The 23,552-nt window shown below is 45.5% G+C and overlaps 1 protein-coding gene across 1 annotated transcript in view; it reads right to left on the bottom strand.

The window, feature by feature from the left end:
- LOC121293673 (dynein heavy chain 17, axonemal-like) overlaps positions 1-23,552 on the bottom strand; it is a 729,083-nt gene that overhangs the window by 146,254 nt on the left and 559,277 nt on the right. The window contains exon 59 of the mRNA XM_041216840.1: positions 11,551-11,768. Coding sequence (XP_041072774.1) covers positions 11,551-11,768 — 218 coding nt within the window. The remainder of the gene's footprint in view (positions 1-11,550; positions 11,769-23,552) is intronic.

The raw sequence follows: 23,552 nt of genomic DNA, 5'->3' as shown, positions 1-23,552 counted from the left end.
TGAGCCGGGATCATTCGTCAATAGGAAGGGATTCCATTCCACGAACGTGCAGATAGTGTGCGGCCATAGGATGCAGATTCTGCAAGTCTATGCAAGGTACCCAGGCAGCTCTCATGACACATACATCCTGAGACACTCCCAAGTGCTAAGGCTCTTCAGTGCTCCAGCGCGGCTGGATGGGCAGCTACTGGGTGACAAGGGCTATCCCCTCAGAAGGTGGCTCATGACGCCCCTCTGCCATCCAAGAACAAAGACAGTACAATAGGCGCCATGCATCCACAAGGGCGGTGGTAGAGAGAACCATCAGTCTTCTCAAGATGCACTTCCGATGCCTGGACCGTTCAGGGGGTGCTATGCAATACCCCCCAGATCTTGTGTCACTGATAGTGGTTGCATGCTGCGCTGTCCACAATCTGGCGCTGGAAAGGGGGGTGCAGTGGAGGAAGAAGATGTTGACACAGCTGCACTGGTAACAGATGAGGAGTCCATCAGTAAGTCTGAGGATGAGCTCACTCAGGAGATTGCTGAGGGGATAGACGCTGACCTGGGCAACCTCCAGGGAGGCAGGGACACCCGGGAGGCTTTGATCCAATGATCCTTCAGCTAGCCTACCAAAGATGAACCACAACCACATGCCAGGGCTGCAGGCTCCATACTTGATACCTGAGAGCAACATTTGTATGGTCAACAACATGAACTATGTGCCATTTCTATAAAGCTCAATGACAAAAAAAGTTGCTCATAACATCACGAGCTCCTCTTCATCTGCAGAACGAATGAAGCACCCAGAGGCTTGTTGAGAACCAACACATTTAATGATTTGCAGCTTGGCATACAGAAATCAAACTAAATGAAAAGGTGTTGAACATCACACATTAACAGTAACCTAAAAGTGGGGCAAAACAAAACCATTAGTGACAAGCCCGTCTTGTGCCTAAGGTGCTTTACATTTACACTTGCGAGTGCTACGTCTAGGTGCTCCCCCCTCACTGGCACCGGCATTGGAGACAACCTGCTCACACTGCTATCCTGTTGGCCTTGATGACCTTGGCATGTGTCCTCTGGCCCATGGAGCCTGTACTAGCACCGCCTGGGAGGGATCGGCCAGTGCCACGGCTAGCATCTCCCAAGTCACCGCAGCCTCATCGGATGCCACGGTCACTAGCAGAGGGGCAGAGGCGCTGCTGCCATCATTCGGAGTGTCCTGAGAGGAGCCCGCAGAGGCGGCAGGCAGCTTTTGCGCCAATATCAGGTTACTTTTGATGGATCACCATTGATGGATGGTCACCTAGCTGGGAAGCAGGGTGCCCAATCCATCTCCCACACTGACAGTAACCACCTAAGGTAATTGCTGGTGTGAGGGCTTGCAGGTCCAAGCGCATCCCCAGGAAACCCTGAATGATCTCCTGGAGCAGCCTCTCCATGAAAGTCGGCACTCTCTCCATGGAGGAGGCAGTGCGCTCAGTTATGAGGGTCATTGCATTGCTCATGCTCCTCATGGACTCCTCCATCACAGAGACCATGGCACGCATTCCCTCATGTATCTCTGCCAGACCCTCCCACACACCCTGCTGGACTTCCAGCATCTGATGCCTCAGGGACGATTCCAGAAGCACATCATCAGCCACCGACTGAGCATGTTCCTGATCCCCAGAATTCCTCCGACTGCCGGCACCCTAAGCACTCTTTGCCTCTGCCTGCACCTCAAGCAAGTGTGAAGTGCCCTCACCGCTGTGCACTGTGATACTAGCCAATCATCTTATTCCCACTGAGGTGCTGGTACCTGCGCTGGTGCCTGCCTGACTGAGAGGGTGTGACGCTGGTGCATTCACATCTTCTTGCCCTCAGGGGTCAGCAGCGGTCCCTCAGGCTCCTGAGACCGGGCATGCTCTGCTGAGGCCGAAAAGAAGAACAAGTACATTTGATTAGTTGAAGTAGTTACATTGTCAATGTGCATGCTTAGCACCCAGATCAGGATGAGCTCATCTTTGCATTATCAATGGGGATCCCATATTGGAGTCTGAAATAAATATACAGTCAACAGTGGAATGGTTGCAATGACAGACATTGTGACCTCAATGCATGGCACTCTTACCTCCCAGTGGCATCCCAACCTCACTGTGGCCAGTTGATCTAGGCACATGGTGCCTCTCCAGGTCCAGTGCCTCCTGCTCATATCTGGTGAGGATCAGAAGGTGGGACTGCCCTCTGTCAGTCTACAGCCTCTCAGCATTAGTGTGTGCTGACTTCTCCTGAAAGGAGAGAGGAGCATTGATTAGTCCACCCTGTACCTAAATTGCCATTGCAGCCTTGCCACCCCCACTTGAGGAAAACCTTGCAGGGCTCATCTGATTTGTGACCCTGGAGTCGCAATACACTCATTCCTAGCAGCCAGGGCTCACCCCTTTCCTCAGATGCTGCCTCCATGACATTTGCCACTCACAATCCAAGAACTTCCAAACCCATGACCACCACCTTCTAGAAGTACAAGGGCAGCGGATAGATGGAAACACCACCATCTGGAAGTTCCCCTCCAAGTCACTCAGCATCCTGACTAGGAAATGTATCACCATTCCTTCACTGTCACTGGGTCCAAATCCTAGAACTCGCCCCCTAACAGCACTCTGGGTGCTGCACCACATGGACTGCAATGGTCAAGAAGGCAGCTCAGCACCATCTTCTCACGGGCAACTAGGGATGGGCAATAAATGCTGGCCCAGCCAGTGAAGCCCAAATCCTGTGAATGAATGAATGAAAAAACAAAACTCTGAGGAGCAGGATGGGAGGATGGGAGTGGGGGTGGGGGGGGCAACCTAACTGCCGTGATAAGTGACCCATACCAACACGGTACTCACCCTTCCCGATCGCAGGAGGTCATTAAACCGTTTGTGGCACTGCACCCATGTGCATCTCACCACATCGTGGGAGCTAACCCATGAAGCCACCTCCTCCTAGGCATGTTAGGTAAGGCTGGGGGCTTCTTCCTCCCGTCCTTTGGGGGGGGGGGCAGCGCGGCACTCATCGGAGAACCGCGGGCCAACTGCCCCGCTGACCTGCCCTCCCACCTGGCCTGCTCCCTGACGATGTTGTCCATTGCAGCTAACCAAACTCAGTGGTAGATGACCTAACTCAATGGCAACTAAGGGAACTCAGCTATTGAAAATCAGTGTCAGCCTTAGGCTGCCTGCACTGTTTATGAATAGGCTGCTGGGTCACCATTGGACCCGGCGGACATTGGCCTCCTGTTGCCATCCGCCCCTTCCCACAGATCTCGGGAGCTGCGAATTATGCTGGGTGGGACTTAAATGGCCCGCCCATGTAAAATCATGGTGCGCACCCGATCGTGGGTGGCGGTCGGGTTCCTGACTGCCCCTGCCCGCTCCCGCCGAGCCCACCCGCCAACTGAAAAATTCTGGCTTAACAATCGCAGAAAACTAATAATATCATACGTATATTTACAAGTGTAAACCATATGGAAAAATCACCCATGCCACCTTTGTGTTCAAAATTTCAAAGGTTCCTTTTCCTTCTGCTACATCTAGGTGCTATCCCTAAATCACCAGCTGAGGTGAAAGCAGTCTGCTCAGTTTCATGCCCTGTTACCTTGGATAATCATGACTGGCATGGGGCCTTGAAGGCTCCAGACTACTGAAGGTCTCCTGCACTGGTGCAGGGGTGTCCCCCTTGGCTTTGCCTGCTGGAGCTGTCGGGGTCAGCCCTGGGGATGTCCTGAGACAAAGGCCCTGGGGCAGCTGGCACATGCTCCTCATCCTGCTGGATGTGCAAGGGCATCTCCCTGCTTCCTGGACAGGAAACCACTCCTGCCTCACCCTATCATCATATGAACATCCGAACATACGGATGAGGAGCAGGAGTAGGTCACTCGGCCCCTCGAGCCTGGTCTGCCATTCAATAAGATCTGATTGTAACCTCAACACCACATTCCCGCCTACCCCCAATAACCTTGCATCCCTTGTTTATCAAGAATTTATCTATTGCCTTAAAAATATTCAGAGACTCTGCTTCCATTGCTTTTTAAGGAAGAGAATTCCAAAGACTCATGACACTCTAAGAGAAAAAATTCTCCCCAACTTTGTCTTAAATGGGAGACCACTTATTGTTAAACTGTGACCCCTAGTCCTAGATTCTCCTACAAGAGGAAACATCCTTTCCATATCCACATTCCATATCAAGACCCCTCAGGATCTTATGTGTTTCAATGAAGTTGCCTCTTATTCTTCTAAACTCCAGCAGTTCCAAGCCTGTCCAACATTTTCTCATAAGAAAACCCTCTCGCCTACCCACTGCTGCACCAGGCCCACGGCCAGAGCGATGGAACACAGGTCAGAGCGCATATGGATCAAATGTTTGACTTGGCTCTCCATACCGGTCACCATCTTGTCCATCGATGCAGCCATATGTTTGAATGCCTGGGAAATGGCAGAACTCGTCGATAGCATGGGCTCCTCAATTTTCCACCCATAGCTGCGCATAATCCCTGGCATCTATACCATATTTTCCCCTAACATTTTCTGCATGTCTTGTGCCTGCAACCAAAGGCTCATCATCAGCATGAGATTCAGCAGGGGCCTGGTCCTCAGTAGTTTTCTGGGGTCTGGGGATCCGGCTATCACATCCTCCCTTAGCTGTTGGGATGTGTCTGTGATGTGTTCACCAGATTGTGCTCCTGAATCTACAGGCAAACCCTACACGGACCGTGTGGGTGTAACTGAGCTGGTGGGTTTAGACGATAAGGCTGATGACAGTGCTCCCTCTGGGGCACAGGCTGCTTCATCCCCAGAGGTGGAGTCTTCAAGTTCCTGGTGTGGCTGTGGCCTGTTTCTTGGATGATGATGACCTGTATTGGAAAACAAAAACAATCACATTAGAAATCATCATAATTTGAGCACTTCACATTTCACTGCATGTATCTTTGTGCTCATTTGCCATACCAGGATGGTTGCCTTGTCCTCGTTATGCCTGGCTGGTCCAGCCTCGCCATCTGCCGATTGCGATCCCTCCTATCCAGTGATTGCCATTGCCTCTTCCTCAGCTGGTGTGAGAACTCTGAGCATTCCTTCTCCTGTGCTTCTACTCTCTCACATATTGTGTCTGCTTGTCCTGCATGACAAAGTGCAGAGATAGTGACATGTCAAGTGACACCTAGCCCTCTTGTCTACATGCATCACCATCTCACATAAGATTCTGTCATTCAACCATTGCATCCAGGTAGACACAAAAGGCCGACTTGGAGATGTTTTGGCTTTAATTGCCATGTGGCACTAAGGCTGAGTATGCTTCTGACATAGCTGTCAACTCACACATTTACATTACTGATGACCCCACAAGAGACTCCTGCTGAAGATGTGACACTGGCATTTGCCCTTGCAGATCAGAGCAGGTTGTTCACCCATTTTCTGCCCTAGACCCAGATCCGCTGGTCACTCCATGGTGGCTCAGCTCCTCTGCCACCTCATCCAGGCTGCCTTGGCCTTGAAGGAGCTCTTTCTTATACCATCTTCAAAGAGCCTTTCCCTGATGGCTTGGAGGAGCACCTGCAAGGAGGCATTTTTTGAAGAGTGGGGCTGGTTGGCTTCTGCGATAGGACATCTCTTGATACAATGTTCCACTCAAGCACTGGAGCATCCTGGCAGTGATCACAACCTCCTTATTTAAATAGGAGGTTTTTTAATAGGCTGCATGTAAATATACTATTGTCAGCTGATGGCAGGGTTCATCAATTAAACGTTTCCCCCATTGCTAGATCACATGTGTTTTGTATGCACGCCACTGGCATTTAGAATTTTAATTGCAATCATGTGGGAAAAGACAAAAAGAGACAAAGCAGAAGTGACACTCAGTTCCGGTTACAACATCAGAAATAACATGCTATAGACAAAATCCTGCCCCTAATGTCTATCTGCCTAGGAGTCAGTTGGTCGCAGGTATTCCACTCATTGCACTCACAGAGTTGTTATAGTGCAGGAGGTCATTTGGCCCATCATGTTTTCAATGGCTCTCTGAATGAACAATTCACCCAGTACCACTTCCCCGTCTGCACATTCTTCCTTTTCAGATAACAGTTTAATTCTCTTTTGAATGCCTCAATTTAACCTGTCTCCACCACACCCCCCCAACAGTGCATTCCTGACCTTAACCACTCGCTACATGAAAAAGATTTTCCTCACGTCACCTTTGCTTCTTTTTGCCAATTACTTTGAATCTGTGCCCCCTTGTTCTCTAACCTTTCATGAGTGGGAACAGTTTCTTCCCATCCATTTTTTTCAAACCCCTCATGATTTTGAATGCTTCTATCAAATCTCCTCTCAGCCTTCTTTTCTCCAAGTAAAATAGTTCCAACTTCTCCAATCTATCTTCATAACTGAAGCTCCTCATCCCTGGAACCATTCTCATGATTTTTTTTGCACTCTCTCAAATGCCTTTACATCTTTCCTGAACTGTGGCACCCAGAACTGTACACAATACTCCAGCTGGGGCTGAACTAATGTCCTATGCAAGCTCAGCATAACCTCCTTGCTCTACTACTCTATGCGACCATTAATAAAGCTTAGAATACAGTAAGCTTTATTAACCACTCTGTCCTGCCACCTTTAATGACTTATGCACACATACACCTAGGTCTCTCTGCTCCTGCACCCCCTTTATATTTGTACCCTCTATTTTAAATTGTATCTCCGTGTTCTTCCCACCAAAATGAATCACTTCACATTTCTCTGCAATGAAATTCATCCGCCACTTGTCCACCAATTCCACCAACCTGTCTTTGTCCTTTTGAAGTTCCACACTATCCTCCTCACAGTTCACAATGATTCCAAGTTTTGTATCATGTGCAAATTCTGAAATTGTGCCTTGTACACCAAGGTCTAGGTTATTATATATATCAGGAAGAGGAAGGATCCCAACACTGACCCATGTGGGGAACTTCGCTACAAAACTTCCTCTAGCCCGAAAAACATTCATTTACTCTCTGTTTCCTGTCACTCAGCCAAATTTGTATCCATGGGCAGCATTTTCCTGTCGGCGAGCGGGGGGGCGGGGCCTGCTAGCTGACGCATAAAATGACGTGCGGTGACGTCGGGCGGGCATCCTGATGTCACCGATTTTCCTATTAAGGTCATTTAATACCTAATTAACTCAATGAGCTGCCCGTCCAACCTTAAGGTTGGCGGGCAGGCAAAGAGCCCAGGTGGCCTTCGCATTTTTCATGAAACCTCATCCATGGACAGGATGAGGTTTCATGAAGTGTTTTAAAATCTAATAAAAATTTATACATTTATTCTTTGATATGTCCCAGCTCGTGTTATAGTGTCACATGAGGGGGCATGTTTTAAAAGGTTTAAAAACCTTTATTTAAAAGTTTAACACTGAAACAAATCTGCCTCAGGGAGCACGCGAAAGAGCACAGGGAACCACTCAGGGAATCCTCCCCCAGCCGCACAGGGAGCGCTCAGCGCTTCTGGGTGTGTGTCACAATGGGCAGGCCTTAATTGGCCCACTCACGTAAAATGGCAACGTGGACCCGATCGGGGGTGCCGATTGGGTTCGCGCCCGCCCCTGCACAATCCCCCCTGATGGGGGGAAATTTCTGGCCCATGTTGCTATTATCCCATTTATTCCTGGAGCTATATATTTGCTCACAAATTTGTTGTGCAGCACTCCACCAAATGTCTTTTGGAAGTCAATGCACACCACATCACCGGCATTGCCTCATCAACCCTCTCTGTTACTTCTTCCAGAAAGCTGCAGTAAGTTATTTAAACACTATTTTCCCCTAACAAATTCATGCTGGCCTTCCTTAGTTAACTTGCATTTGTCCATGTCTATTAATTTTATCCAACATTATTGTTTCTATAAGTTTCCCCACCACCAAAGTTAAACTAACTGGCCTTTGTCTTTACACTCTATTTCCTGTCATTCAGCCAATTTTGTATCCACGGGCAGCATTTTCTTGTTGGCGAGCGGGGGCGGGGCCTGCTCGCCGACGTGTAAAATGACGGCTTATCTTTACATATTTTTTTGAACAAGGGTTGTAAAGAACATATCTTTTTATTTCTGATGGACTGTGCATTAAAATTACAATGGCTGCAGTTTGAAAGGCATGTCTACTGGAATAGTGTGAGGGATATGTACAATGTTGATGTCGTGGAACAGAGTGTGCCATGAAAGACAGGATGGTCCTGTTGTGTAGAACAATTACCCAAAATGAAAGCAGGATATCAGTATATCCTTATAGTCATCGATAACAACTCGATTTCCAGAAGCTATTCCTTTAAGGCTAAGGTGGTAGTGGAAAAGTTAACTCAGTTTTTCACTTGTTATGGCCTACCAATTGAAATACAATCTGACCAAGGTTCTAACTTCTTGTCTAAAATTTTTCAGGACATAATCAGCAGTTTGGATGTCAAACAACTAAAGTCTACCGCCTACAATCCACAGACAAAGGGAGCTTTAGAAAGATACCATCAGACTCTCAAAACCATAATTAAGACCTATTGCCATGAATAACCATGAAAGGATTGGGACAAAGGATTAGATTTCTTACTATTTGTTACCAGAGATTCTCCAAATGAATCTACTAGATTTAGTCCATTTGAATTGATCTGTGGTCATGGAATAAGACGTCCATTAAAAGTGATTAAGGAAAAGTTCCTAAAACAGAAAGATGAATCCTCCATGTTGCATACGTGTCCATGTTTCTAGAAAGACCCACAGGAGCATGTGAAAATTTCACAAGCAAAAATGAAAGAATGGGCAGACAAAAATGCTACAACTAGAATGTTCCAAGCAGGAGATGAAGTATTGGTATTATTGCCAATGCAGGGTGAACTCCTGAAAGCAAAATTCGGTAGCCCCTACAAGGTAGTTGGAGAGTTAGTGAAGTGACTTATCTGATAGATACTCCTGAGCATAGGAAGAAGAAATGATTATGTTACATAAACATGCTGAAGCAATATCATCGTAGGGAAGATGACAGGAAAGAGCAAGTATGTCAGGTGGTAGGAGTAATGGAGGATGACAGAGACAGTGAGAGTAAGGTAGAGGGAGAAGGAGACAGTGCACAGAATGAACCTCCTACAATTTGACTAGCCAATGCAAAAATACTGGGACACTTAGACACTGTGTTCTCATGTTTAGAGGAAGGACCACGGGAATATCTAATAAGGTTACTTAGGAAGTATAAGAAAAGTTGTAGGGATACATCTGGATGTATTACGTTAGCTAGACATGATGTGAACGTAGGAGACTCAGTGCTGATAAAACAACATCCTTATCAGCTGAGTCCAGAGAAACAAGCTCAGGTAGAAACAGAGATCCAATATATGCTGGAAAATCAATTGATTGAGCCCAGCCAAAGCAGCTGGAGTTCACTGCTAGTGCTGGTTCCTAAGTTGGATGGATCAACTAGATTTTGTATAGACTGCCGGAAAGTGAATGCAGTAAAGAGGACAGATTCAAACCCAATTCCTCGGTTAGAAGATTGCATCAATAGGGTTGGCAGTGCCTCATTTCTTTCTAAAATTGATCTATTGAAGGGGTATGGAAAGTGCCATTAATATCAAGGGATAAAGCCTTCGTTACACCAAGTGGATTGCATCAATGTCAAGTCATGCTATTTGGGTGTAAAAACATTTCAGCTACATTCCAGAGACTTATAAATCAAGCCATAGTTGAAGTACATAACTCTGTGGCTTATTTAGACGATGTCATAACATATAGTAACACATAGGAAGAACATGTAAAGCAATTAGAGGACCTATTTAAGCAATTGAAGTTAGATGGCTTACTCATAAATCTGGCCAAAAGCAAATTTGCAAAAGCAAGAGTAACTTACTTAGGTCACATCGTAGGACAAGGGCAAGTGGTGCTAAGAAGAACAAAAGTGAACGCTCTAATAGAACTCCCCACTCTTAAAACTAAATGAGAAATCATGAGGTTTTTGGAAATGTATGGGTTTTATTGGAAGTTTGTGCCTAACTTCAGCATAATAGCTGTACCTCACACCAATTTGCTAAAAAAACAGGCAAAAGTGGTATGGTCAGTAGAATGCCAAGCAGTTTTTGAAAAACTGAAGGCAATCTTAATAACCAGTGTGGCCACCCCTGACTTTGCCAAACCTTTTAAAATGGCAATTGATGCTAGTGACTTGGGAGTACATGCAGTCCTATTACAAGATGATAAATTAGGGAAAGAGATGCCGGTGGGGTAATTTTCCAAGAAACTAAATCAATATTAGAGGATGTACTCCACAGTAGGAAAGAACCTCTAACACTGTTGTCTCTTCAACATTTTGAAGCTTATGTCCAACACAATAACAAAGAAACACTAATCTACATTGACCATAATTCTCTGGTGTATATCGAAAAGTTTAAAACTTGGAAAGTGAGACTGTTTAGATGGAGTCTATTGTTTCAACCATTCAACGTAAAGATTGTTCACATTGCCGGCAAAGGTAATGTGATCGTGGATGCATTGGCCCAGGTGTAAAATACTGAAATAAGTTTAAGGATTAAGAAATGCTGGAGATTGTATAAGATTGTAAAGGGAGGAGGAAGGATGAATGGAAGTAAGTCTTGTGTTTTGTTATACATGTGTCAAATACCTAGTGATGAAATGCATTTTGAAATGGTGTTTCATCTCTTTTGAGGGTGGAGGCATGTAAAGAACATATCTTTTTATTTCCGTTGGACTGTGGATTAAAATTACAATGGCTGCAGTTTGAAGGACATGACTACTGGAACAATGTGAGGGGTATATACAACATTGCTGTCCTGGAACAGCGTGTGCCATGAAAGACAGGATGATGCCAAGGAGGAGTCTGGTCTAATAAGAAACTGCTTGGCAACTGTTTTAATTGGCTCCTGACCAGGTGACCAGGGTTTGTGTGAGAGCAGTGCAGCAGAATAGCTCCTAGCTTGAAAAGGGAAAATATCTAGAATCTCTGTCTCCTTGTGTGTATAAGATTTCAGTCATTCTACAATAATAGGTTGGTATAGAGAATATGAGGGGCCATGGGTGGTGGGTGGGGGGGCATGAGGTAGCATGGGTTGGCATGGATAGGGCATGAGGAGTGTGTGGGGGTGAGGGGGTGTGAAAGGTGAGGGCTGTTTTTTTTTCTCATAGTTTCAACAAAATGCTGGATCATGGACGCTGGTCTTTCGTCCAACCATCTTTCACACCTGACAGCCTCCAAACTCTTTCTGGGGGTGGTGGCCACAGCTCCCGTTTTCACCCATTCCCCCCCCCCCACCCCCCCGCCAACCCCCAGCAATCTGGACTGAAAATCCGAACTTCGGGGCCATCTTTCTCCCTGGTCAGGTTTGTGGAGCTGGGAATTGTTGCGACTCATTGCTCCCGATCTGGGAGCGAAAATTCAGGGTTAAATGTATCAAAACATAATTGCATTCCTACCAGCCACAACTTAACATTTAATAAATTCTGTTTTAAAGAACAGTAATATGATTGTGATGTCATGAAAAAGCAGTATAACATTCAAAGCAATGGAAGACTTAAAAAAATTATTTGACATACCGGAAAGCTTTCAAAGAAGAGTCAGGGATGTGTTCCTTGTCATAGTTTATTAGTGAATCTAAAAATGCATCCACTTTACCCATCATAATTTTGGCAGCTTTCCAGCTCTTGTCCTTTGGGATTTTTCCACTTGGCGCTAAAAGGATCATTACAGCAGCAGCCACAAGAACTACAGCATCTGGTGGGGAGCCAAAAGATTTCAACTCTGTCAAGTTGTTCTAACAAGAAAGAAAAGTCAGATTAATAATTTGAAATAAAATATGAAAATAAATTTCCTAAAGAGCATCTTTGTTCAGTGTCCAAGGTATACTACTTAACAAAACAGGCTGAAGAGAGAAGGATTTTTTTCACTTCTCTAATCAAGGCATTTGTACTTCAGTTCTTAGTGCTGGGCAGTATTAGGTAGGAGGAGGTTCAGAATTTATAGCACTCTGATGGACAGTATTTCACTTTCTCTGGTGACCCAGCAAAGTTCTCTCTTTACCCTAACAAAATAGCTTCCATTTTGTATGAATTTTTTTAAAAATGAGTTGTGAAATGCTTGAATCTGCTTCCATTTACAACAAGAATTTACATTAATAAAGTGCCTTTAACATCGTAAAACATTCCAATGTGTTTCATTAGAGCTTTATCAAACAAAATTTGACATTGAGGTGCATATGAAAAAATAGAACATGAAATCAAAAGCTTGGTAAAGAAGTAGATTTTAAGTGGTGCCTTAAAAATAATTGATACAGATTCATTTGTAACCTTCAAAATGGAAATGGATAAATACTTGAAGGAGTGAAAATTTCAAGGATTTGGTGGTAAAGAGCAAGAAGTGAGACTAGGGACAGAAACGTCCCAGATTTGCACTAAATGTGGTAGCAGGAGGGAAAAAACGATGTTTTACCCGCCGGCCACAATGGCGGGTTTTCGCTTCATAGTTACCTATTCCCGGTGCATCCCACTTCATTAATAATGCATTCCCGGGAAACACGCTGTATTGTTGATGGGGTGAACTCTGATTTGCCTGCCCCGCTGTCACCTCAAGCCTTCAGTAATCCGGGCACAATATTTAAAGGGTGGCCCTGCGCAGCACGAGTGCTCTCTAAGGGATTGGAAGCTGCTGAAAATTCATGGGTGTTAAAGGGAAACATGCTGCCCACCAAATTTAGCATTGCCTCTTTCGGGTGCCCACTGGATGCAGTGGAGGTCCACCGTGAAGTCCTCTACCCCCACTCTTGGTGAAGACCAACTAGCAAGGTCACCAATCCAGATGGAAAGCGGTGGCAGTGGTGGTCAGCAACAATGCCCTACAAAAGAGGACAGCCACCCAGTGCTGAAACAGGATGAATGATCTCCTCTTCCGCCAGGGTAAGTAACTCTTCTCATCACTTTTAACTCACACACTCACAAACCCATTACACATCCACAGGGATCTCACTCACTGCCAATTCAAGTAAGATCACCATTCACTCTCTCTTGCATACCTTCATGTGCCCCGCGGATTGTGTCCTCATCCTTTCCATGGCACCACTCACCACCCACACATGCCAGGCATCTTTCTCCTCTGGCCTGGTGGGCGTCCTGCTTACACTCTCTCCATCCTTATTCATGCAGGACAAGTTGGCACACAACAAACAGGAGAGGTCACAGACTGTTGGAGGAATGCCCGACATCAAGATCCTGACAGACTTTGAAAATAGAGTCATCCAGCTAGCTGGCGACAATCTGGACCATTCCTATGCTGATCAGAAGGTTGGCGGTGCTCAACCAAATGATGATCCAAAAGTGCAATATCCATCAGACAATCATGTTGTAAGTGAGTTCCCCTATTCCGCAGCCCCCTGCCCCCATGCTTCAATTATTTCTCCTTGCTTTCTCAGGCACATTTGGGAAGCAGCCGAGGGGGTCCACAAGCCAGGACCTCAACTCAAGCCCGAAGACACCTTGGAAGAAGAACCTGATGACACCCTAATTGGAGACCCATCACAGCACTCACCCACACTCACCACCAGAGCAAAGACACACACCTTGATGGGACCCAGATATAGAACAGGCTTGGGTTCGCAATCCAGTGGTCACCGCACGCACACATATCCACAGCATGAGGAGGCAGGTTCAGTCAAGCTCCTCGGCACTAGGAGGACTGCTGGAGAAGAGGCACCTGTGAGGTCTGAGTCAGATAACAAGCCTCTGGATTTGGCCTTCCAACTCATTGTGGAGAGTCAGCAGAAGGCAGGGATCTTGGCACAGAGCTGTTGGTAGCCCTCGACAGAGTGTACATGAGTCAGAGGAGTGCTTCTGCTTGCTCTCCGATGAAACGGTGTCCACAGGTGCACATATGGAGGTCTCCATGGGGAGGATGGCCGATGCCATGGACACCTTGATCCTGTAGAATGCGGAGAAGCAAGCCGACCTCCACTCCATCATGGTAGCCATGGGTAAGTTGCTGCAGTGGCAAAACAAAAGGGAAACAGGGAACCTCAACATCCCTCCAGGTGCTTCTTCCCCTCAAGAAGTCAGGCCAGGGCCCTCGGCACCTGAAGGGAGGAGGAGCGGAAGCTGGACACCCCTGGCTCATCCACTCAGGAATCTCAGAGGCTGTCTGCTCCCTCTGAGGGCCTTTTGCTTGTGACCCTCCTCAACCTCATACTCTGTCACCACAGAGAGAGCAGCGGGCCCACAGGAGGACAGCCAAAGCAAGGTGGGGCTCTCAAGGCCTCGGCTCTCCAGAGGACATGTGCCAAAGTAATCAGAGGCAACAGGGCCAACCATTGCACAGGCTGTCTCCACCCCTGCTGCAGATATCAGGGCAGCATCTAGAAGAAGTGGTAGGCCTAGAAAAGTTAGGAAATTCTGATCACAACTAGTTGCATGGATGAACACATTTTGTAATTTAATAACCTGAAAATATATTCACTTTCACTGAATAATGTGTAATGTTGTCTTTCAGATTCATTGACAGGTTTCATGAGTCCTCTCGCTGCATCCCCTCAAGCCATTGGCAGTTCAGCTGCATGCAGCAGGACCACAAGTGATTCTGGAGGGAGAAGTGCATGCGTGGCAGGGCCTTTTGGTGCCTCGAGCAAGCACTCTCCCATGCATGCAGAGCCTTCATCCATCACACTCACCTCACTGCCCAGAGCATTTTGATTCCAGCTGCTGGGGTTCTCATTCAGTTGTCCATCTGAGCTGACCTGCATCTCAGCCTACCCACTAATTGCACTCCCATGCAGCACCTGTGCCTGTTCAACATGAGATTCCACTCACCTTCGATTTCTTCGAAATGGTAGTTGTCAAGTTTATTGTCAGCTCTCCCATTCTATCCCCCCAGTCAGCTATGTCCTTTCTCCCATCACTTTCGATTCCCCTGGCATCACCTTCCACCTCCCCACTAACGCCTACCAACCAGAATGCTTGTCTTTTCAGGATGTCAACGTGAACACGTGTTCACTACCTTCCTGAGATTCCCACCCCCATCCACATTGATATACCTGGCCTCCTTCCCAGGGTCTGAGTCCCCACTAACCACCTTCGCCATCCCTTCTACCGCTACTGATGCACCCTCAACCTTCCACCCTACTGCCTCCCTCTACATCTTCTCAAACTTACCATCCCCTCCTACCACACCCACCCTTAGTTTGCTCCCCAGGAGGCAGCCATTGACTCCATGGACACCTGCCTTGCACATTCACCTGGACATTCCCCCCATCACTCACTCCTCCCTGGACACCTTCCTCCCAGAGTCCTTCCCCCCACTGAACTCCCACCTTTACACCTTCCTCCCCCCTTACACCTACCTCTCCACTTGCCACATGCTCCCCATTAAACCCTCCTCCCCTTGTACTCCTTCTTCGTCCCCCAATCTCACCCCCCTGACACCGTTTCCCCCATTCCCAACATCACCCCCATAGGCACCTTCTTCCTGCCCCCCCCAACCAAACCCCCCAAAACCTTCAATCCCCCTTCCAACCTCAATCCCCAGTACCTTTCTCCCCAGTCAAACCTAACTTTCCACTCCCACCCCCCCATCCTAGTATACCTTCCTCTCCTGTTCCCTTACCGATCATCCGTAACAGCCCATGATCAAGACTGTGATGTTCCGAAGCAGACCCGAAGCATCAACGGAGACCTCCCACCCTTCGTGAGCTACTTGAGTGGAGACATGTCCATGAGAATCCACCCAGCATGCGATATACTCCAGGATATTTTTCCAGGGTCCAGTAGCTGTAGGGTTCCAGCATCATCATCTCCTTGGATGTCCACGATCTGAGCAAGGCCCTAACAGTAAGTCCCAACTTCTGCATGTCACATTTGTCCAGATGTGTTCTGGTCCAGCGTGTGTTCCCACTGGAGTAATAGAAAATCTGGGGTGGTGGACAATTCCAGTCGGGCCTTACTTTGCATCTCATTACCAGGATGCAAATTGGGTTCATGATGGCTTCCAGCGGAATTCGCGTTTCACCATGACGGACACCATCGGATAATCCCGCTGTGCCTTCGCACCGGCATGAAACCAATTTCTGCCCCCCCACATTGAATTGTGCCCCCGGCGCGCCATGACACCTGATGCCAATGTGGCCAGCCGAGCTCTTCGAAAGAGCCAGTGCAGACTCCATGGCCAAATGGCCTCTTTCTGTGTTGTTATTTTATAATTTTCTGAAAGGACGAGAGAGAGTTAGAGAGACTTAGGGAGGGAATTCCAGAGCTGAGAACCTAGTCGTCTGAAGACACGGCTGTTAATCGTGGAGTGGTTAAAACTGGGAATGCGTAAGAGGGCACAATTGGAGGAATGCAGAGATCTTGGCGACTTGTAGCACTTGAGGAGATTAAAGAGATAGGGAGTGTCAATGCTATGGAGAGATTTGAAAACAAGGATGAGAAGCATTTCTGGAGAAGAAGCCAATGTAGGTCAGTGAGTACAGGAGTGATGGATGGATTGTGCTCGAAGCATTTAAGACGTGGGCAGCCGAGTTTTTGATAAGCCTCAAGATTATGTAGGGTAGGAGACGGGAAGTTGTCCAGGAGAACACTGGAATACTCAAATCTAGAGTAATAGAGTCATGCCTGAGGGAGGGGCAGGGGCTAATGACATTACAGAGGTGAAAGTCTTGGTGATAGAGCAAATAAGGTGCCAAAAGCACACTTCAGGGTCAAATAAGATGTCAAAATTGCAAACAGCCTGGCTCAGCCCTACACAATTTTAGGGAGAGGGATGTAATCAGTGGATAGAGAACAGAGTTTGTGGAGGAGACTGAAGACTGATATTTATTATACCAATGGAGTGGAATTTAACATAGATGGTAGGGGTTCTGGCTTGCAAAATGAAAACTGGTGGTAACACTGCTGACTTGATCTCCAGGAGACCCAACAGAATAAAATGCCTAACTGACAGCAGAAATCCTGTCACCAGAACTCCTGGCTCCACCAAGGACATTAAATCATCATACCATCTAGTGTGGGGTGACTCTCCCACTCCCAAGTCCTGCTGGTCAGTCAGGGGCCAGCAGCTTTCCAGTACCACCAACTCCACTGGAAATGATACACACTGCCAGTACTGCACACAGATCTTCACCAAAGATAGTTGCTGGAACCCTAGGAGGTAGATAATTGGGATGGGAAGGGGATCCCAGGGAGGGAGGTGCTGGCAAGAATGGGTTGATAGAAATGCATCACAGACAGAATTTATGTGATTTATTATTGTCTGTGACAAAAGTGTTTAAATGTATGAGGTTAGTGTGCCCTTCCCCTTAGAGTGGTTAGAAGAGGTTGGGGGGCCAGATTCCTTCTCTCTCTTTCAAAGTATAGCTGATTTACTTTGGCTGCTTTGTCTTGCACCTGGTTTGACAGATTTTCAGGTGACTTTCCTGATATTTCTCATCTGAACAACTTGTGCTGTTATTTTTTGAAGAAACAGGTACCGAACGTGGCTGCCTTAAATCATGTGACCAACAAGTTCAAAGTCCTTCTTCCAAAAAGGGTAGTGGGTTGTTTTTCTTAAAATCTTGTGTTTTCACTGTTAACATATTGAGAGCTTTTGAGAAAGCCAAGGTCATATTAATTGAGTCACCTATTCAATTTAAATAATTACCAGCAGCAAGCCTTTGTGAATTTTAAAAATAAAGAAAATCATTTATTGTCACACACCTCCCCCAGAGGTTTTAAAGTGACATCTCACACACACTGCCATACACACAAAGGTGAGATACAGACGAAGAAAACAATGCAATTACAAGTTGTAATGTTTTCAGTCTCTTTTGTAGCAGGCCTATAGTTTCTCAATTGAATTGATACTTTAGTTGGAGTGGAGGTGTTGAAATGCAGATAAATTTCAGTAAGCTGCAATGCTTTTTGTTGTTGAATTTATAGTAGTCTAGTTCTCAGGTGAACCTGAAGTTGGAACTGGTTGGGGGGAAGATTCCTTCTCCCCCTTTCAAGGTATAGCTGATTTACCTTGGCTGCTTTGTCTTGCAACTGATTTGACAGCCTTTCAGAAGATGGTCCTGATGTTTCTAATCTGAACAGCTTCTGTTATTATTTTAAAAAGTGGCACCAAACATGGCTGCCTTAAGTCATGTGACCAATTAAGAGTTCAAAGTCCTTCTTTCAAAAAGGGTAGTGGATTGTTTTTCTTCACTTCACACCCTGTGCTTTCACCTTTAACACATTGAGAGCTTTCAGGAAAGCCAAGGTCATCTTAACTGAGTCAACTATTCAATTCAAATTATCTCTGAAAGCCTTTCATGTATAGGGCAATGAGTTTCTATGGCTCCATGGCATAGGACAATGAGTTAGCTGATTTGTGATAGTCTTGTTCTGTTAACAGTTCATCCTTAACAAAAGGACTTGAGTTGCAGAAGTGGTTGGGATTGTTCATATTTTAATGAGGCATGTACTTGAGTATTACTTCTGTCTGGAGTCGATAATGCCAAAGTCACATGATGCATTGCCCATCATCTTAAAAACTGTTGTGTGCATTTAAAAGATATAATTTTAAAATTTGCAGTATCTTCATGCTTGTATTGGGCATGACAATGGGCTTCCAGTGGGTCCTCCCGACCCCTTCTTGATCATACAAAAATACGAAACAGGAGCAGAAATAGGCCATTCAGGCCTTCAAGCCTGCTCTGCCATCCAATAAGGCCAGGCTGATCTGTTTCGAGTTCTACATTCCCATCTACCCCCTATTATAACCTTTGATTCCCTTCCTAACAAGAATTTATCTACCTCTGCCTTAAAAATATGCAGTGACCCCCACCTCCTCCACCTCCTGAGGCAGAGTTCTAAAGTCACTCAATGTTCCGAGGGCAACTTTCTCCTTACTTCTGCCCTATCAGGGCAACCGCTAATTTTAAAGCAGTGCCCCTAGTTCTGGACTCATCCACAAGAGGAAATATCCTTTCCACATCCACTTTGTCAAGATCATTCAGGATCTTATACACTTCAATCAAGTCACCTCTTGCTCTTCAAAACTCCAGTGGAAACAAACCCAGCTTGTCCAACCTATCCTCATAAGACAACCTGCTTATTCCAGGTGTCAATCTAATTAACCTCCTCTGAACCACCTCCAATGCACTTACATCCTTCCTTAAACAAGGAGACCAAAACTGCACACAGGATTTGAGATTTGGCCTCAGCAATACCCTGTATAACTGAAGCATAGCATCCTTACTTTTATGTTAATTTCCTCTTGTAATAAAGGATTGCATTCCATTGGCCTTCTTGATTACATGCTGTACCTGCATAATTGTTTGTGACTCATGCATGAGAACACCTAGATCCCTCTGTACCTCGGAATTCTGCAGTCATTCTCCATTTAAGTAATAATCTGCTTTTTTATTCTTCCTGCGAAAGTGAACAACTTCACATTTTCCCATATTATATTCCATCTGCCAGATTTTTGCTCACTCACTCAATTTATCTATAGCTGTCTGCAAACTCCTTATGTCTTCTTCACAACATACTTTCCTACCTATCTTTGTGACATCTGCAAATTTAGCTACCATGCCTTCTCGCCCCTCATCTAAGTCATTGATGGATATTGTAAAAAGTTGAGGCCCCAGCACAGACCCCTGTGGGACTCCATTCATCACACCCTGCCAATCAGACAAAGACCCATTTATGCATACTCTCTGTTTTCTGCCAGCCAGTCAATCTTCTATCCAGGCTAATATGTTACACACTACATCAAGGTCTTTTATTTTCTGCATAACCTTTGATGCAGCACCTTATCAAATGCTTTCTGGAAATCCAAGTACAGTACTCCCCTTTATCCACTACACATGTTACTCCTTCAAAAAAGTCTAATAAATTGGTTAAACATGATTTCCCTTTCATAAAACCATGCTGACTCTTCCCGATTACCTTGAGCTTTACTAAGTGCTCAACTTTAACCTTTTTAATGATCAACTCTAACACCTTCCATATGACAGACATCAAGCTAACTGGTCTATAGTTTCCTGCTTTCTGCCTCCCTCCCTTAATGAATAGAGGGGTTATATTGGCTAATTTCTAGTCTGTTGGAACCTTTCAAGAATCTAGGGAATTTTTGGAAAATTAACACTAATGCATCTACTACTTCATCAGCTATCTCTTTTAAGACCCTAGGACGAAGTCCATCAGGACCCGGAGACTTGCCAACCCGTAGCTCCATCAGTTTGCTCGGCACTGCTTCCCTAGTGATTATAATTTCACCAAGTTCCTTTTTCCCCTCCACCTCCCAATTTACAGCTATGACTGGATTGTTTTTTTGTATCCTCTATAGCGAAGACAGAAGCAAAATATTTATTTATTTCAGCCGCCATTTCCTTATTATCTACTATTAACTCCCCATTCTCACTCGCTTTAGGGCCAACACTCGCTTTACCCACTCTTTTCCTGTTTAAACACCTGTAGAAACTCTTGCTATCCATTTTTACATTTCTAGCTAACTTCCTCTCATACTCTAATTTCTTTCTCCTGATTAACCTTTTATTCTCTGCCGTTCTTTATATTTTGACAAATCATCTGACCTGCCACTCATCTTTGCACAGTTATATGCTTTTTCTTTAAGTTTGATGCTTTCCCTAACTTCCTTAGGTTCTCCTTTTAGAATTTTCCTTTATTGTAGGAATATCCTTATTCTGAGTATTCTTAAATGTCTGCCACTGCTTCTCTATTGATCTATCCCCTAGCCAGGTCCCTTGATCGAGCACTAAGTGTCCGAGAAAGAGGGACCCCTACGAGGTTGCAGGCAAACCTGAGTGGGCTTGCTGTGTGGTTGGCCTGCATAGTGAGTTTCCTTCCCAGCAGTGGTGGGATGAGGCCCTTAAGTGGTTACTTATTGGCCTCCAGGTGAGAAGGACGCCACCCATCCTTCCCACCCAGTGTGTGAATGAGGGAAGTTGGGAAGGCAGCAGGATCTCCATCCTGTACCTTCCCATCCACTTACATGGCTGCCCCCCCCACTTCAAAAATGACCTTGGTTGGGTGCGGGAATGTGGTGGCAGCATTGGTATTAAATTCTACCCATAGCCACTGTCAACTTAAAAATTTAACATTATAACTAATCTCACCTGCAATGATGATCTGTCTTTCTGGGCAGCATTTTGCATATGGGGTAAGGAACTTTGCATTGGAACCATTACCAGGACCTGACCCAGCCCCGAGTGATGAAGGGGGTGGGGGGTGATGTGGGAGGTGGGGGGAGTAGTCACAACTCACAATCTTACTGGAGATGAGCTGCTAATTGGCTAGATAGTGGGTTTGGCAGTGGGTGCAGAATGGAGGCAGGATTCTTCAAGTGCGGGCCCGATTTAAAGTAATCAGAGCAGCGATTACTGTGACAGCTGTTTTGCATTGCAATGGAAGCCCATGATCAGCAGGAGGAGAGGCAAAGGTGTATTGCCGCACGAGAAATATGGCAAAGGTCAACTACTGATTCTGAGAATGAGGCAGAGATGAAGGAGTTCAAGGGGACAGTAACTTTATTGGCTACTGGCAGGGCATGGCTTGTGCTGCAAGCTCTGAGGTCTTCCTCATTAAGGTGTCAAGTCTCAGTTATCTTGTGCCTGGTGGATGCAGTCTCCTGCAGCACTGATTCTCTGACATGTCCAGGTAGCTTCAATTTCAGTAGTATGCTCAATGCTGAGAGTATGGTGCTTGTTGCCTTCCTGGACAATTCCTCTTCTCTGTCACACTCTAGCTGGGGATCTGCTTCTGTAACTGAGATGTTCTTCATCATTGCTTGACCCTATCTTCAAGTACCTTAGTTCAATGACCATCTGTTTCCTTGCCTGCAGTCAGTTGCGCTCAGAACCCTTAGTGGAACCCCCTCTGATGGGACTACAATCCTTTGAAGGATATGACCCCCTCAACTGACTGAGGGCGGACAGACCACTTGCTCCAGTAACTCTGCTCACCCTGTGTGCCAATGGATGAGCGACCCTCTAGCCATACACCCTTTTCTGGGTCCACCTAATTGATTGCTGTAGCCATGACTGGCTCCCTGTCTTTTGCTGCCTCCTTCCACTTGGATTGTTCCTGATCCCTTTTGTAATCAATGCATCTCTCTCTACAAATGTTTCAAACTGGCCCTCGACTAGCAGACAAGTTTGTTAACAAAATCAATTAGTCAGTAATCTGAATTGGGTAAGTTTCCAGGTCCTGTGTTCCATTCCCCTGAGCAAAGTCACTTGCGGTCAGAATGGCGCTGGCAAACCAACATGATGGCTGTACATGCTAATTTTCATGCCCGCCTTTTTTTAAAATGTACCCTTCCTTTCTATTTTTTCTCTCAATTTAAAGCCCTCTCTTTACTTTCTTTCCATATCTGATTTTTTTGGGTGGGGGTGGGGGAGGGGGAGGGGGCAGTTAGCTAGATGGCTAGCAAATGAATCAGATTAGCACCAAAAGCACAGGGCTCAAACCCCATTCTAGCAGAGGTAGACTTAGGGCCTGCCTCCTCACCCTGCCCATAGTAAAAAATTCACAGCACTTAGGCATGGTTCAGCAAACAATAACCAAGGACCTACCTTCGGGCAGAGAACTGAAGAAGAAGACTAGAATTAACTTTGAACTCACCCAATCTAATTCTTCTTCTCAGTCCTTCCTCTGGCTATTTGTCAATCCCTATATCACTGGCTAAACATTTATTCTGTTTGTCTCATTGTCACCAGCAAAATTATTGTGCTAAAGGTACAGGCACATGTCTAACAGAGCACACCTTAAGATGTCCCTCTATAGTAAATTCTCAGACTATATTTAATTTGTTAATCTGAACAACTCTAACTTGCGAATTTAATTTATTTTATTTAGTTAAAAAAATTACTTGGTTGTTGAAATGCATTAATATTCATGCTTAGTTTCCCTCATACAGTGAATTAACAGAGGTATCTTGCTGATGAAAAATGAGTAGTGGAATCTTGCTCATTCTTTGATTAATGTTATCAACATAACTGTGGAATCAGTCCAGATCGTCAACAGGGAGGAAAAACAAAAAAAAATCATCTAATCCTTTTTTGCAGCCATTGAGGGGAGATTTTCATTGAAATGCAGTTTCAATGCAGCTGAAAAGATACTATGATTAAACCAGAGACAGGAAAACTAAGATAGGGAGCAAAAAGAATATTTATTCAAAAAAGTTGCCTGCATGTGTACCAAACTACCATCCAAAAAGAATCAGTATCATGGATAGGTAACATTAGTCCACAGTAACCTCCTGAGAAAGATGAAACAGATTAATTCAGAAAAAAAATACACATGTTGAGAATAGTTTGTCCCTGTGTTATATTAGAAATAGCTGATTAACTATCAAGAGTTGAATTCCACTGACTAGCAGAAACTGAAGCTATTTGAGGTTTTAACTTTCAAATCAAAAACAGTAGTTCACATGAATCTTCTCTGTAAGAGTACGATGTGAAATTGGTTTGGGCAGTGTCAATTCAGTTCAAAAAGGACATACGACCATATAAGAAAAATGGTCTTAACTGCACTAAAGTGCAAATTCCATTCCGAAATACTATATGACAAGTGCTACA

Source organism: Carcharodon carcharias, chromosome 22 (genome assembly GCF_017639515.1).
Source record: "Carcharodon carcharias isolate sCarCar2 chromosome 22, sCarCar2.pri, whole genome shotgun sequence".
Taxonomy (NCBI): Eukaryota; Metazoa; Chordata; class Chondrichthyes; order Lamniformes; family Lamnidae; genus Carcharodon; species Carcharodon carcharias.
This window is presented reverse-complemented; position numbering and strand designations above follow the sequence as displayed.